General features: G+C 35.0%; 3 protein-coding genes across 3 annotated transcripts in view; 2 read left to right on the top strand and 1 right to left on the bottom strand.

Moving 5' to 3' along the window:
- LOC116299709 (delta-actitoxin-Amc2a-like) overlaps window positions 1–12,961 on the top strand; it is a 117,184-nt gene that overhangs the window by 66,310 nt on the left and 37,913 nt on the right. The window lies entirely within an intron of this gene.
- On the top strand, window positions 386–8,602 carry LOC116299706 (voltage-gated purine nucleotide uniporter SLC17A9). The gene is made up of 10 exons (XM_089040181.1): window positions 386–777; window positions 1,228–1,453; window positions 2,212–2,311; window positions 2,496–2,753; window positions 3,277–3,373; window positions 3,814–3,901; window positions 4,286–4,320; window positions 5,047–5,218; window positions 5,980–6,009; window positions 7,239–8,602. Exons 1-10 carry the CDS (start codon window positions 565–567, stop codon window positions 7,376–7,378), a joined length of 1,359 nt encoding a protein of 452 aa, XP_088896307.1. The 5' UTR covers window positions 386–564; the 3' UTR covers window positions 7,379–8,602.
- Window positions 8,687–12,887, bottom strand: LOC116299707 (uncharacterized). Its single transcript, XM_031708425.2, has 2 exons — window positions 12,553–12,887; window positions 8,687–10,086 (listed from the first exon to the last, which is right to left on the bottom strand). The coding sequence occupies exons 1-2, from the start codon at window positions 12,883–12,885 to the stop codon at window positions 9,286–9,288; spliced, it is 1,134 nt and encodes a 377-aa protein (XP_031564285.2). The 5' UTR covers window positions 12,886–12,887; the 3' UTR covers window positions 8,687–9,285.

Below are 12,961 nucleotides of genomic sequence, written 5' to 3'. Positions count from 1 at the left end.
CCTGTGTGAAATGTGACAGGTCATTAAAAAAGGAAGCCCAAACCAAGAATCTTAATAATATTTAAAAGATAAACAATGAATGATGTTGAATAGTATGTTGAATGTTGAATGATGTAAAATGTTGAATGATGTAAAATGTAAATTCCTAAAGTACCTGAGGATTATAGAAGAATATTAACACAAATTGTTGACTACTAAAATATTTCTTAACGATCAAGGCTGTCAATTTTTTCCCTAAAAATATATGATTTTTTCCCTAGCAATATATGATTTTTTTTTTTTTGCTAAACTCCTGTAACTATATTATACGTTTTATTAATTAAATGTAATGGCAATTATTTCCCTAGTCCCCTTGACGTCATCAAATTCCACAGGCAGGCCACGCACAACAACCCAATCGTTGGCATCTGTGCCTTCGGGCGTCGTGTTTTGTTTCGCAATGTCTTAGCCCATAAAGAAAATATATCGTTAGCAATCGGTCTTTAACATTTTCGTTGCTACCTTATGGCATTCTAGACCCGTGGATATCGTATTTAAGATCCTATTTATTTATTTTTTAATAGAATGAAACCCGTCCGTGTTTCAATGGACGACGGTCTGCCAGACGTTGCTTCATCCATCTCGGCCAAAGTAAAGGAGTATTGGCCCAAAGAAGACCGCTACAAATTCATTTTTTGTTTGTTCTTAGCCGTTTCTTTGATAGACATAACGAGAATAGCTTTGTCGTTGTGTGTCGTCGAGGTTGCAAAGGATTTAGAGTGGAATAAACTCGAAACGGTGAGTACGAATCGCTTACACGTAAAAACTTGTCAACAACAGACATCAAACTGAACACGTTGACAATAAGCTTACGGGTGTTGGGTATCGTCCATTGGTACTTATTTACGTTGTCAAACATCTTTGTTTTTCAAATATTTAAACATCTTATTTTGTAGTAATTATTAGATTTTTTTTCTCGATTTGTCAAAATGTCTTGTTGTAGATCGCAGTAGATGTGGTTCTACATGTAAATGACCAATAAACATTCACAGCCATCATTTAATATTAACTATGCAGCCATGCATTGTATCTCATAAGTTACATGTACAACCGAAATCCTTCGACTATAAACCAATACTGGTACTTTATGAAGAGAAAAAGTACCTACATGTAGCTCATCCCCACAATGTATTTAAACTTGTGTTCTCTAATTCACATGTTTATTGTATATTTATTATGTTATACTAGGGTCTTGTGCTGTCTGCATTTTTCTGGGGTTATTTTGCTACCCAGTTGCCAGCTGGTTTTCTCAGTGATACTTATGGTGGAGATGTTGTCTTGATGTGGTCTTTACTTGGAAGTGCTCTTAGTACATTGGCAATTCCAGTCATTACTTCCCAAATGCTTACACTGTACTTTGCACCTTCTATTCTTGTGGTCCTTTTTGTAAGAGTATTTCTTGGATTCTCACAAGGTACAATTACAAAATAACTTAATGATCCCCTCTCGAACCCCCCCCCCCCCCCCCCCCCAAAAAAAGAAGAGAAAGAAAGAAAAAAAGAAAGAAAAGAAAAAAGAAACCATTGCATTGAATTTAAATTTGAACATAGTTGTGGCCTTGCCCTTTCACTCAGTGAGAAATTCATGACCCTCCTTTTAAATCAACCACACAGGGCCATAGCCAGACCAAATTGATAACCAAGGAAAACAAAGGGTGAAGGTGGGAGTAACTAGGTTGTTTCAGGTTAACATACACCCCATGAAAGTTTTGAATTTAAGACCCTTGAAAATGTGTGTTATTTACAATTGAAGTTCTGAGGGGCATTTGTGACATTTTTACCAAGGCAAAACATGCGTTGCTTTTCTCATAGTGGCTATACGGCGCTACAAGAAGCAGCTTTTGTCAAAATTTTCGATTTTGTGAAGAATATTCACATGTTTTAGTCAAGGTCCGCCAAGTTTTAAAGTGCGCTCGTATTGTCGAAGTTGTGCATTCTTTACTTTACCATTGGTTTGCGAGTAATTAGACACTGATTCGAGGCTAAGCCTGAGTAAATGAGTCTGTAATCAAGAAACACAGCATTAATTTGGAACCTGAAACTGGACTATTCCCTTAGGTATGACCTTCAATAGAAAAGTACAAATGATCATGTTCATCCATGCGCCCACTAATGTCATAATGCTTAATAATCTGATATTTAATTGATGATAAATATTCTGATTACTCTGCAGGGCTTTTCTTTCCATCTCTGCTAAGCCTCCTTGGAAGAAAGTTACCAACCAGTGAACGATCTATGGGCAATTCATTTATAAGTTCTGGAGGAGCTTTAGGGTAGGTACATTTGTTGTTGTTTTTTTTTTTGTTTTTTTTTGTTTTTTGTTTTGTTTTTTTTTTTTTTTTTTTTTTTTTTTTTTTTTTTTTTTTTTTTTTTTTTTACAGTGTACTTACTCCAGTTCCTTTTTTACTAAAAAAATAATGAAATAATTTTTAATAATTTTTCCATATTTTTTTTCAGTTCATTGTTTATAGGAAGTGTTGGCTCACTAATGTTGATACATTTTGGCTGGAGATGGGTATTTTTGTCCTTTGGTTTCCTTGGATTACTTTGGGTTGTTATTTGGAAAGAATTCTTCCTTTTTAGAAGAAGAACAATCGAAGAAGACATGTATAGAATGTCCAAAAAATTTGAAAGTAAGACAAACAGATCTCGTAGTTATACCCCAAGAAATGCAATCATCCCTTGGGGCAAGCTGGTACGACAGCCAGCTATATGGTAGGTTTATCATTTACTTCTAATGTCTGTAATTTTGAAAATAATTGTATGTCGTAAAAATAAAATGTAGTGGATGTGTGTTGAGTGAACTTTGCTGAAGGGCACTGTACAGGGAGTGATGGTTGTAAAATACAAGTTGAAGTATATGTCATGTAAGTTTTATGAACAGTTTTCTTATACTTAGAATATAATAACTCATGGCACAAATTAAAATTGAACATTGATAATAGCATGGTAAATGATTTGATAATCATGGTGGTGGCATGCATGATGATTCAAATGATTAGTGATATTATTATTATTATACATTTTACTAAGTATCTCAAATCTGATTGGTCGAGAGCTCTCAGCCGATCCCTGATATCATGGCAAGCGCATTCGGGATAGATCTATTGTTATTTTGTTATTTGATTATTTTCATATGACAATGTTCTGCAATTAGGTGTTATATATTGATAGAAAAATCTTCCTTCTAACTCCCATTGTTTATTTTGTAACCTGTCTTATTTTCAACTTTTTTCAGGGCTATTATAATTGTTCACTTTTCCCAGAATTGTATGTATTTAAATTTATCTTCCTGGTTACCCACATATTTTCATGAAAATTTTCCTGATGCCAAGGTAAATAATACAGACATAGTCAATTATAATTATAAATTACTGAAACTACAATTTTCATAAACATATATGTTGACTCAGGCTGTATCTGCAAGGTGCATGCTGAAATTTGGTTCACTGCCGTCAATTCAAACCTTATCAGTCGTTAACTTTCACATGTTTGACTGGTGGCAGCAAAAAAACAAATTTCAGCATGCACCTCGCAGACACAGAGTTCGCATGTTCATGAAAATAGCAGTAAGTTAAAAACAAAAATGTGATTTTAATATGTTTTTCTACCTAGTTTAAGAAAGTCTTCTAAAAAATTAGTTTCTTTTATTTATAATTCAGGGCTTTTAGAATAAGCTGTCATCTGCTGGAGCTCTGGTGATTGCTTTAGATTTACAGCATGCTGTACAATATATTAAGTTGATCTTAATTATTTTTTATTCATTAATTTTTAGGGTTGGATTTTTAATGTTTTACCATATGTTTTTAATTTTTCCGGAAAAATTATTGGAGGTAAATGTGCAGACAAAATGCTAAATATGGGTAAGTAATTAGCCAAAATTATTATGATATTTTTTTAGCCAATAATAGACCAGTTTCGAGTTCTAAATTACCACTGTGTTCCTTGATTACAGACTCATTTGCACAGGGTTAGACTCGTATCAGTGTTTAAATATTCTCAAATACCAACAGAAAAGTAAAGAATTCATGCACAACTTTAACAATACAAACACTTTGAAAATCGAAGGACCTTGAATGGAACACGTGAATATTCTGCACAAACTTGAGGCTAACCCTGTGCAAATGAGTCTGTAATCAAGAAACACAGCGGTAATTTGGAATTCGAAAGGGGTCTATTAGAGTACGAACCAAGAAAACATCCTGTTGTCAAGCTCATCAATGTATCTTGTCATGTTGGATTTTCAGGTTATTCTCTTACATTTGTGAGAAAGTTTTTTGAGGTAAGTCAGTGATTGATCTGATCAGTGCCTTATAAGTACATATTTAAGTACATTGAAAGGCTTCATCTGGATCTTATTCAAAGGTCTGGAACTCCTGCACCATATTGCAGCCCTGTGCATCCACACTCTCTGTGGTTTTAAACCTTTCACAATTCAGTTATTGACCCTTGCCAATTTTTTCCCCTATTAACCAGTACAAGTGGTGGATTCTAAATAAAATTACAACTAATTTTACATAAAATATTCACAAAACATGGTAATTTAGGGTTTACTTAGTACCTCATACATAAGACTACATGAAATGGCACTATTGGATTATTAATTATTGATTATTGATCACAGTGTCCTGAAACCCTAATCCATACCCAAAAAAAAAACTCACCTTAAACTTTATTTTTGAATAGTGCCATTTCATGTAATCTTACATTACGTTTACAAAAGGGTCTTTTCATCAATTTTCTAAAAAACGAGATTTAAAAAGCATTTGTTTTTGGGATAATTAGTGAGCCCGGAAATCCTAGATTTGCTTGATGAAGTTATAAGAATACTAAAATGACATGTAACTAAAATCTATATGAATATACTCACATGTGCTGAAACGACCATACACATTTAATGAACTGGCCTAAATACCATGTTATGAAAATGACATAACAAAACTACTGATATTCAGGCTGTATAACTTATAAATAAATCACTTCATACAGGGTATTTTTATTTCAACAGACATTAGCTACTGCTGGTGCTGGACTAATCATGCTGTTGTGCTCATATGCAACAGAGTTCTGGCAAGCACTGGCTTGCGTCTCTTTGGCATTTGGCTTGTCATCACTGACAACCAGTGGAGCAATATGTAACATACAAGATTTATCACCCAATTTTTCTGGCTCTATTAGTGGTAAGTCTTTGACAAATTGTAGTGTTATACCAGACTCTTGTTCTGCCAACCCCCGCGTGCTTTACAACTGCACACAGCATTTTCTTTTACTTCATTATTAGCTGGAGCCAATCTACAGATCATAAGCATACCTGTCTGAATTAAAATGTACTGTCAGTACCTAACACTTGTAAGATAAGAAAACCTTTGGGTAATAAAGAATAAGAGTTCTGTCTGACCAGGTTACAATTAAAGTGCAAATGAACCCTTTGACAATACATTCAGTACTGGTTCTGCATAAAGTAAATAGTTGATTGGTAAAATATTTCTTGATTTGAGTGATGCATCTCTAAGTTACAAAGGTTCATACTTACAATATGTTAATGATGATGACATCAGGTAAGGTATTTGAGTGTTTTTGTTGTAACTAGTAATACTAAATGCTGACCATTTTGAAAATAAAAATTTTAAATAGCTTTCATGTAAACCATGAGTAAAATAATAATGCTTTTTAAATACTGTATCTATGAACCAGTTCGATTTTGTATATTTAATTAAGCCTTAATAGACGTCACACTTATTAGCATATTGGAAGTATAAACCATTATAACTTAGAAACGCATCACTCAAATCAAGAAATATTTTACCATTCATATGGAATCAGTACTGAAAGTATACATTGTCGAAGGGTTCATTTGCAAGGGACCCAAAATGAGATCAAATATTAAAATTAAAGAAATAAAAGAGGCGACTTGATTTGTTAATTTATTTCTTATTTCTAGGAATGGTATTCACAATAACATCAATCCCAGGTAATTTAATCTGTTTAAGGTTACATTATATTCATTTAATACTAAGTAAAGTGTCTGAAATTATGGCTTCATTTTTTATACTTGAATTGGATTTTGTTCCCATTTCATCAATCAGAATAATGAATGAATAAATAAATTATGTGGAAGCAGAAGTTATGCAAATAACCTACAATATAATGCTGTAGCATTTAAAAGTGGGCTACATTTAATTAATTAAAAGTGGATCGAGGATAACTGCCGGTCATCAGTTAACATTCGGCAGGAATCAGAATATGTCCGGTCAAATATATCACTTGCTGTCATTTTGACCAGTCAATTGAGCCAGAAATGAGGCCCTAGTGAGCTAAAACTAATTTAGCCCATCATAATGACCGACCACCGACCAGCCATTTTTTAAGGTCCTCTGGTGCAGGATGAGAGAAAGGTCTTATTATGAAAAAAATTAATTTACTGATTAATTTAAATTAGTTTAAATAAGCATAGTAAGTTTCTAGTAAAAGAGTAGTAAGACAGTAGAGTCTTTTAATTATAAATAATAGTCTATATTTAATTGCCCTACTTCACTATGACGTCACATCAAAACAAATTTTGACAATCTATTGTTTAAACGCAAAGGATCATGGTCGTCGGACGGGGTCAAATCAACGCAAACTAACCGAAAATTGTTCTAAATCCCGTATCATTCCACGAAGAGAAGTAGAATAGCCAGCAAACGCTCAGAATATTTTTTAGTACATATTAACACACATTATATCTGAAAACCAGGCCATTTTAGATTAAACTGTTTCGCTAGGAGCAAATTTAGTTGAATTTTCTATTGGATTTGGCGATTCTATCCCCGACATAAACAAGCAGTGGTCAACGTCATAGTGAATTAGGTCAATTAATGCTCGGAGTAGGGGAGGGTTAAAAGACAGAATGGAGATGGTATGGCAGGAGGAGTTGGGAGAAAGAATAATTAAGCAAGATTACTTGCTCCCCTCATCTTTCCAGTACCCCCTGTTCTGATTTGATTTGGTATCTTGGTATCTAAATTTCAATTGGGTTTGTGAATTAGAAAGTGCTGTATGGAAAAATTCCCATAGCAATAATTGTTTTCTTCATTATATTTTTGTTAATTCCTTCGTGTTGTTGTGCATCCTTCCATTTTTTTGCCTGTTGATAGTCTATTTTTAGTCTGTCTCGTTTTTCTTATCTCATCTTATGTTTCATTCCATTATTTTTTCTAGGAATCATCGGTGTTTATTTTACAGGCTATATTCTACATGCAACAGAAAGCTGGCATGTCGTATTCCAGCTAACAGCAGTTATATGTATTGTTGGGAACACTGTATATATTATATTTGGATCAAGCAAAAGAATAGCTTAAGTTAGTATATACACAGTAGCTAAGCTGCCATGAACAAATGAATGAACTGTGGTCAAGATTATTTTACAACACATTCATGACCTTCAAAATCTTCAAACATTCAAATTTTATCAATACCCTGAAACAGCCTCTGTGCTGATAAAAGTCAGGGAAACGCTAACTCACAGATTGATACCCTGGATGACCTCTGGGCTCATCTAAGTCAGGGCACATCTAACTCACAGATTGAATATATTAAATATTAACTTATTTCCAGAATGAGAAAAATTAAGGACTATAGCCAGCTTTTGTCAGTTGGTCAATATTCCCTAATTCTAGTCAATATTGAAGATCATAAAATTAGTTGAATAGCCTGGTAAGAGTGATTTTCCTCAGACTGTGAAATAGCTTCTAGTAGTTAGTGTATAATAGTCAAATTTATTCTATTAGAGTGCAAACAATATAACCGTGAAACTTTAGCAATAATAAATAGCACAATTTCATGCAAATGCCATTGTTTTTTTGTTTAATTAGCACTATCTTGTACTACTTAGTAATTAGTGTTTCACGGATTAATTGTTTGCACTCTAGTCTAAGTACTAACTAATTTTCGTGTCCTAAGTAAAACCACTCCCACATATTACAGTGCAGATTAGACACACTAACTCAGGCAGGGCAGGACCACTTTTGCTGGCTGATTCAATACTGAGTCTACCATCTCGTGTTTGGCTAATGACAGTTTTCACTCTATGATATGATTGGTTAACTCAAACACATGGTGCAGCATTTCAGGGCAAATAGTATCCAAGTGATATAACACCTAAGTGCAAGTTTTCTGGATTCAGTGTAATTTTATGGCTCCAATTAGCCGTTCCTAAGTTGAGGAAAAGACTGGGTCGAGGTGGTATTGCATTGTGGGACTGTTTTAGGGGACATATTACCAAGATGGCGTCTATTTCATCCCCTAAAACAGCCCCAAAATGCACTGTGAATACAACTTGACCCAATCTTTTACTCAACCTTGGAATGACTAACGCCACACGGTCATTGCTCTTTGTGCTCAGAATAAGGCCTAATAAGCCATGGTACCTCCATACTTTCTATAAAATTAATAAAAGATAACAAAAAAATAATAATAACAAATATTTTAAGCTCTTGAAAAGCCTTCCTATTTATGATACAAATTCAATGGAACTTGAAAAGCTCTTGAAAAAGTAAAAATCATTAAAAAGTCCTTGAATGCTCCTTGAAAAGTAAAAATATTCTTTGTCAACGCTGTGAGGTTTGAAAATGAAATAATGAAGAAAAAAAATGAATAAATATAGAACATCAGGAAAAAACTAGTTTATTGAAAAGACAGTGTTATTATGGAAATGTTGTTTATTTAAATGGGCTTCCTCTGGTTACCCCTGGAAAAATATGTGGGGAATGTCATATGTGTAACCACGAATAAATGAAGGATACAATTTTTATGAGCACAACAACAACAAAACATCTTTAATTAATCGAATGTTTTGAAAATGTCCTTGAAAGTTCAAATTTTTCATCCTTGAATACAAGATGTCTTGCACTCAGTTGTATTTGAATGCTGGGTTAGTGTTACCATAGTAACAAGTTCCCACATCTCAAGGTCAGTCAATGCGATGTGTGGTCACCTTATTACTTTTCTCCTATAAACCAAAACTGTGTGGTTTAGTGTACATGTGCATGCTGCAGCGTTTTTTAATACTGGGTTATTGTTACCATAGCAACAAGCTCCCATATCCCAATGTCAGTAATTGTGCTGTGTGGTCACACTATTGCTGTTCTCCTAACTACCACTGTGTTGTAGACTGTTGTGTTGCAGTGTATTTGGATACTGGACTATTGTTACCATAGTAATAAGTTCCCATATTCCAAGGTCAGTAGATTTTTTCTGTGTGGTCACCCTATTGCTGTTCCCCTAACCACCACTGTGTGGTAGACTGTTGTGTTGCAGTGCATTTGAATACTGGATCAATTGCAAGGTAAAACCCAAAATAATCGGCAACTGGAAAGTCACTGGTAGGATTGAACTGGCATCCACTGGGGTCTATGTGGAAGTGTTCATTGGCAGGCTTATAGGACTTAGTAGTGCAGTTAAAGCATTCATCTCCATTGATGTTGATATGAAGGTATTTTTTACACTTGTTATTGAATGGTTCTGATGACGTGATGTCCATTACCCTCAACAAGCCAAGCAGAAAGTCAGGAGTAAGAGATGACCTTTTGTCATAGTCACATGTAGCTCTGAACAAGCTGGACCTCGATTGAAAATACTTCATGTTGCCTAGCGACAGACGATAGTGGTTCCAGCTAAAGGATTCCTGATTTTTAGGGTAATCCTGATGCAAGCCTTGATTCTTAAAATAATCTTTATTTTGAAGAGAGAAAGATTCGATGACAGTCCAGGCCTGGTTGGGACTTTCAAAGGCACAATAGACGGGTACAGTAGTCTTGGTATCACTACGGGTGATAATGTAGGTACCATTTGCTGGTATGGTACCTGGTGCAGTTCCGTTGAAGACATCAATGCAGGAACTGAACTCTCTCTTTTCACAGATGTTTCCTTTGTAAGTGGCTGGGTATTTGCAGCTGAACTTGACTTTTGGTTTCTCACAGTGTTCTACAGAGGTTCCTCCGTTTAAACAAGGCTGAGTTCTACAGCAACCATTGTAACAAACATCCGAAGACCGAACGGTGAAGGAGTTCTGACAACAAAAGACATGAATTATGACTATCACCACAATTATCATTCGTATCCTCACGTCTATGATCAAAATTTTTATCATCATCATTATCAATTCTCTTTTCGTATGCACTGTCCTAGTGTCGGTGATGCATGGTATTACAAGGTTGTATGTTAAGTCCTACTCTATTCAATCTCTTCCTAAGTGACCTTCCAGACTTTCTTAAAGACACAAATATAAATGATCCGATCTGTTTCGATAATGCACTATTAAATTGTATTCTTTATGCTGATGATCTAATTTCATTCAGTAAAAACTATACAGATCTTCAAGCCCTTTTAAATAAACTTGAACTATTCTCTAACGCAAATGGTCTAGATGTAAATATTGAGAAAACTAAAATTCTCATTTTCAATAATTCAGGGAGGCGGTTAAGTAATTATGTTTTTTTATTATCAATGGGTCACTCTTTTCTTGTGACCCGTAAAACTCTTTAGTACATGAAAATGTTAAACTTATATATATATATATATATATTTTTTTTTTTTTTCCGCGGATACGAAAATGTTTGCGTCTACACGCAGCGCATTCGAATCGTTTTCACCGTCCACACGTATCCGTTTTCGTAAAATTTGCGGACACGTGTGGACGCAACCCGTATCCGTAAAAAAAAAATTACGGATACAAAAGTTTGCAGATACGTGTGGACGGGGCCTAAGGCAAATCTGATACAAAATTGTGGTCATTTGCATAAACTTTAGGTTGGATTTTCTTGGCCAGATTCACTTAGATTTTGAAAAAGTTTGTGGAACAGAAAGGAACTAAATTAGACGTTTGACAAGCAAGCTACAGTATGAGTGTCCGTGTTAGTGTATCCGATATACAAACTCTCGACTATGCCTCGAGTTTGTATATCTAATAAAACACGGCCACTCCGGCGATACTGTATACACCTATTTCAGAAATCGTTGTCGCACCAAAAGTCTCAAGCAACAAGCCAAGACCGCAGAGAACGCCGGTACTTTTAGCTGTAATTAGTTTATTCATGGTGCATTTTCATTTATTGACTTCACAAATTGCTCCAAGCAATGCTGCTTGAGACGATAATTAGTGTAGCTATAGCCACTTGCATGAACCATGAATAAATTAATTATAATTAAAAGCGCCGACGTTGTGGTTACGACGTTGTCACGTGGTTCTTGGTTTCTTTGATATTCAAAATATCGAAACATAGTGGTAGGGCTTGATAAATGAGCGTTTTACTGTAACCAGTCGGAAGGTTTACAAAAATATATCGTTTCTGATTCAAAGTAAACTTCAATCGCTTGTTTCTGATAAAAACTCATAAGTTATCAATTTTGAAAAGATTGCACACGAGGGACGCCATTTTTGTTGTCGCGAAGTCAGCCTAGATTGAGCAATCAGTCTCGATTTTAAAAGCTTCAATTGTTCAATTTTGGGAAAGTAATGTCCTGATCAAGTAAGCAGACGTTCCTGTGGAGGTAAACGTAACGATCCCTAAGAACTCCTGCGTAGAAGGCTACTTCGGGCACCGCCTTTGAAAAAAAAAAGCGAAAAGAGAATACCCTGGGTACGAGGTTGATAAAACTGTCTTTTGCTTTTTCTAGAAAGTAGAAATATCCGATGGTTCCCAAAAAAAAAAACGAATTATGGAAGATTATGTCTATATCCATCTTGCAATACATAAAAATGTTTATTGCTGTCGTTCTTCGACTTTGATTTGCCCCAAAGCGATGTTTTTTGTGCCTTTGTGAGTTTTGCATTGCAATTAACCAGAAACGCATACCATATAGTTGTGCCAACACCGACGGACGGAGCAAAAGCTCCGCTATTGACTCTTTTCTTCTTCTCAACTTTGAGGAGCTCTTTGCGAAAATACAATATCTTTTTATCTTTTACTGCACATGAAAACTATTATGATTATTCGAAGTGTCCCTCAAATTTAATGCAAATGAGTCAAATTGAAATGCGTTATGGGTCATAAAGGAGCAGTGTATAGGTCGCAAAAAAAATTTGGATTTCATGCTTCGTGGCCATTTCTCCTATGATATTCAACACTATAGGCTGAAACATCGCCCTGTTACTAATATTGAGGTGCTCTTTTCATTTATGACGTTCTTTTTGAAACAATTGCCTGTTTTTTCACGCAAAACTGAGATGTCATGAAGCCTGCGAAAAATGACCAGCGAAAAATAAAAACCTGTCTACCATTGAAATAAAAAAATCAAACGGCTCAATAATTATTATGACACTGTTATCGACCTCTTATAAACGACGCTATTTTTTCATTTGGTGTTAATGCAAGTCGTCTATTTTTCTTTAGAAACCTAATTTTAAAGGATTTGGTTTTCTTTACTAGTGCTAATTAGTTAGTTAATGATTTTTCATAGACTCACTGTCTGTACTTTACTTTTATTCTAACTCTTATAAGACAGTAAAATCAGTCGTCAACACCACTAAACTTACCCCTTTATAGAGTGTCTGCTGTAGATCATAGTACACGTATCCTGTCTCATCTACAAAGTCTGCTGCCTTGGAAGCCTTGTCCTCATCCAGCAACTCACACCTGACATCTTTCATCTGGAACGACTTACAACGACAATCATTGATACAGGACGAGAAGCACGTGCGTGGAACATTAGTGGTAATGTTCTTGTAGGAGTATCCTCTGAGATGTTTTCCCTTGATGACTTGGTTGTTCTTTGGGAAAGATCCCGAATAGCAGGTGCCTTGACATTGGAACTCACTGATCACGTGGGTGACACATGATAACAGCGTGATGATCACGTGGGGTAGCATGGCTTTCTAAAAATAATCAAACATTCATAAGCTATAATCAAGTTTGGCAGGCAGAGGTGTAAAAAAATAATTATTG

Source organism: Actinia tenebrosa, unplaced genomic scaffold (assembly GCF_029948245.1).
Source record: "Actinia tenebrosa isolate PJP-AT-01 unplaced genomic scaffold, QUT_ActTen_1.0 PGA_scaffold7__59_contigs__length_16204524, whole genome shotgun sequence".
NCBI lineage: Eukaryota > Metazoa > Cnidaria > Anthozoa > Actiniaria > Actiniidae > Actinia > Actinia tenebrosa.
The sequence above is the reverse complement of the archived record's forward strand: the minus strand, read 5'-3'. Positions and strand labels throughout refer to the sequence as shown.

What these genes read in the sequence shown, in the direction of transcription:
- LOC116299707 (XM_031708425.2), bottom strand. Translation starts at nt 12,885, where the DNA reads ATGCTACCCCACGTGATCATCACGCTGTTATCATGTGTCACCCACGTG. An exon ending in AGCAGACACTCTATAAAGGG is followed by an intron (nt 10,087 to 12,552) that starts GTAAGTTTAGTG and finishes TTTTGTTGTCAG; the next exon opens with AACTCCTTCACCGTTCGGTC.
- LOC116299706 (XM_089040181.1), top strand. Translation starts at nt 565, where the DNA reads ATGAAACCCGTCCGTGTTTCAATGGACGACGGTCTGCCAGACGTTGCT. An exon ending in ATTTCTTGGATTCTCACAAG is followed by an intron (nt 1,454 to 2,211) that starts GTACAATTACAA and finishes ATTACTCTGCAG; the next exon opens with GGCTTTTCTTTCCATCTCTG. An exon ending in AGACAAAATGCTAAATATGG is followed by an intron (nt 3,902 to 4,285) that starts GTAAGTAATTAG and finishes TTGGATTTTCAG; the next exon opens with GTTATTCTCTTACATTTGTG.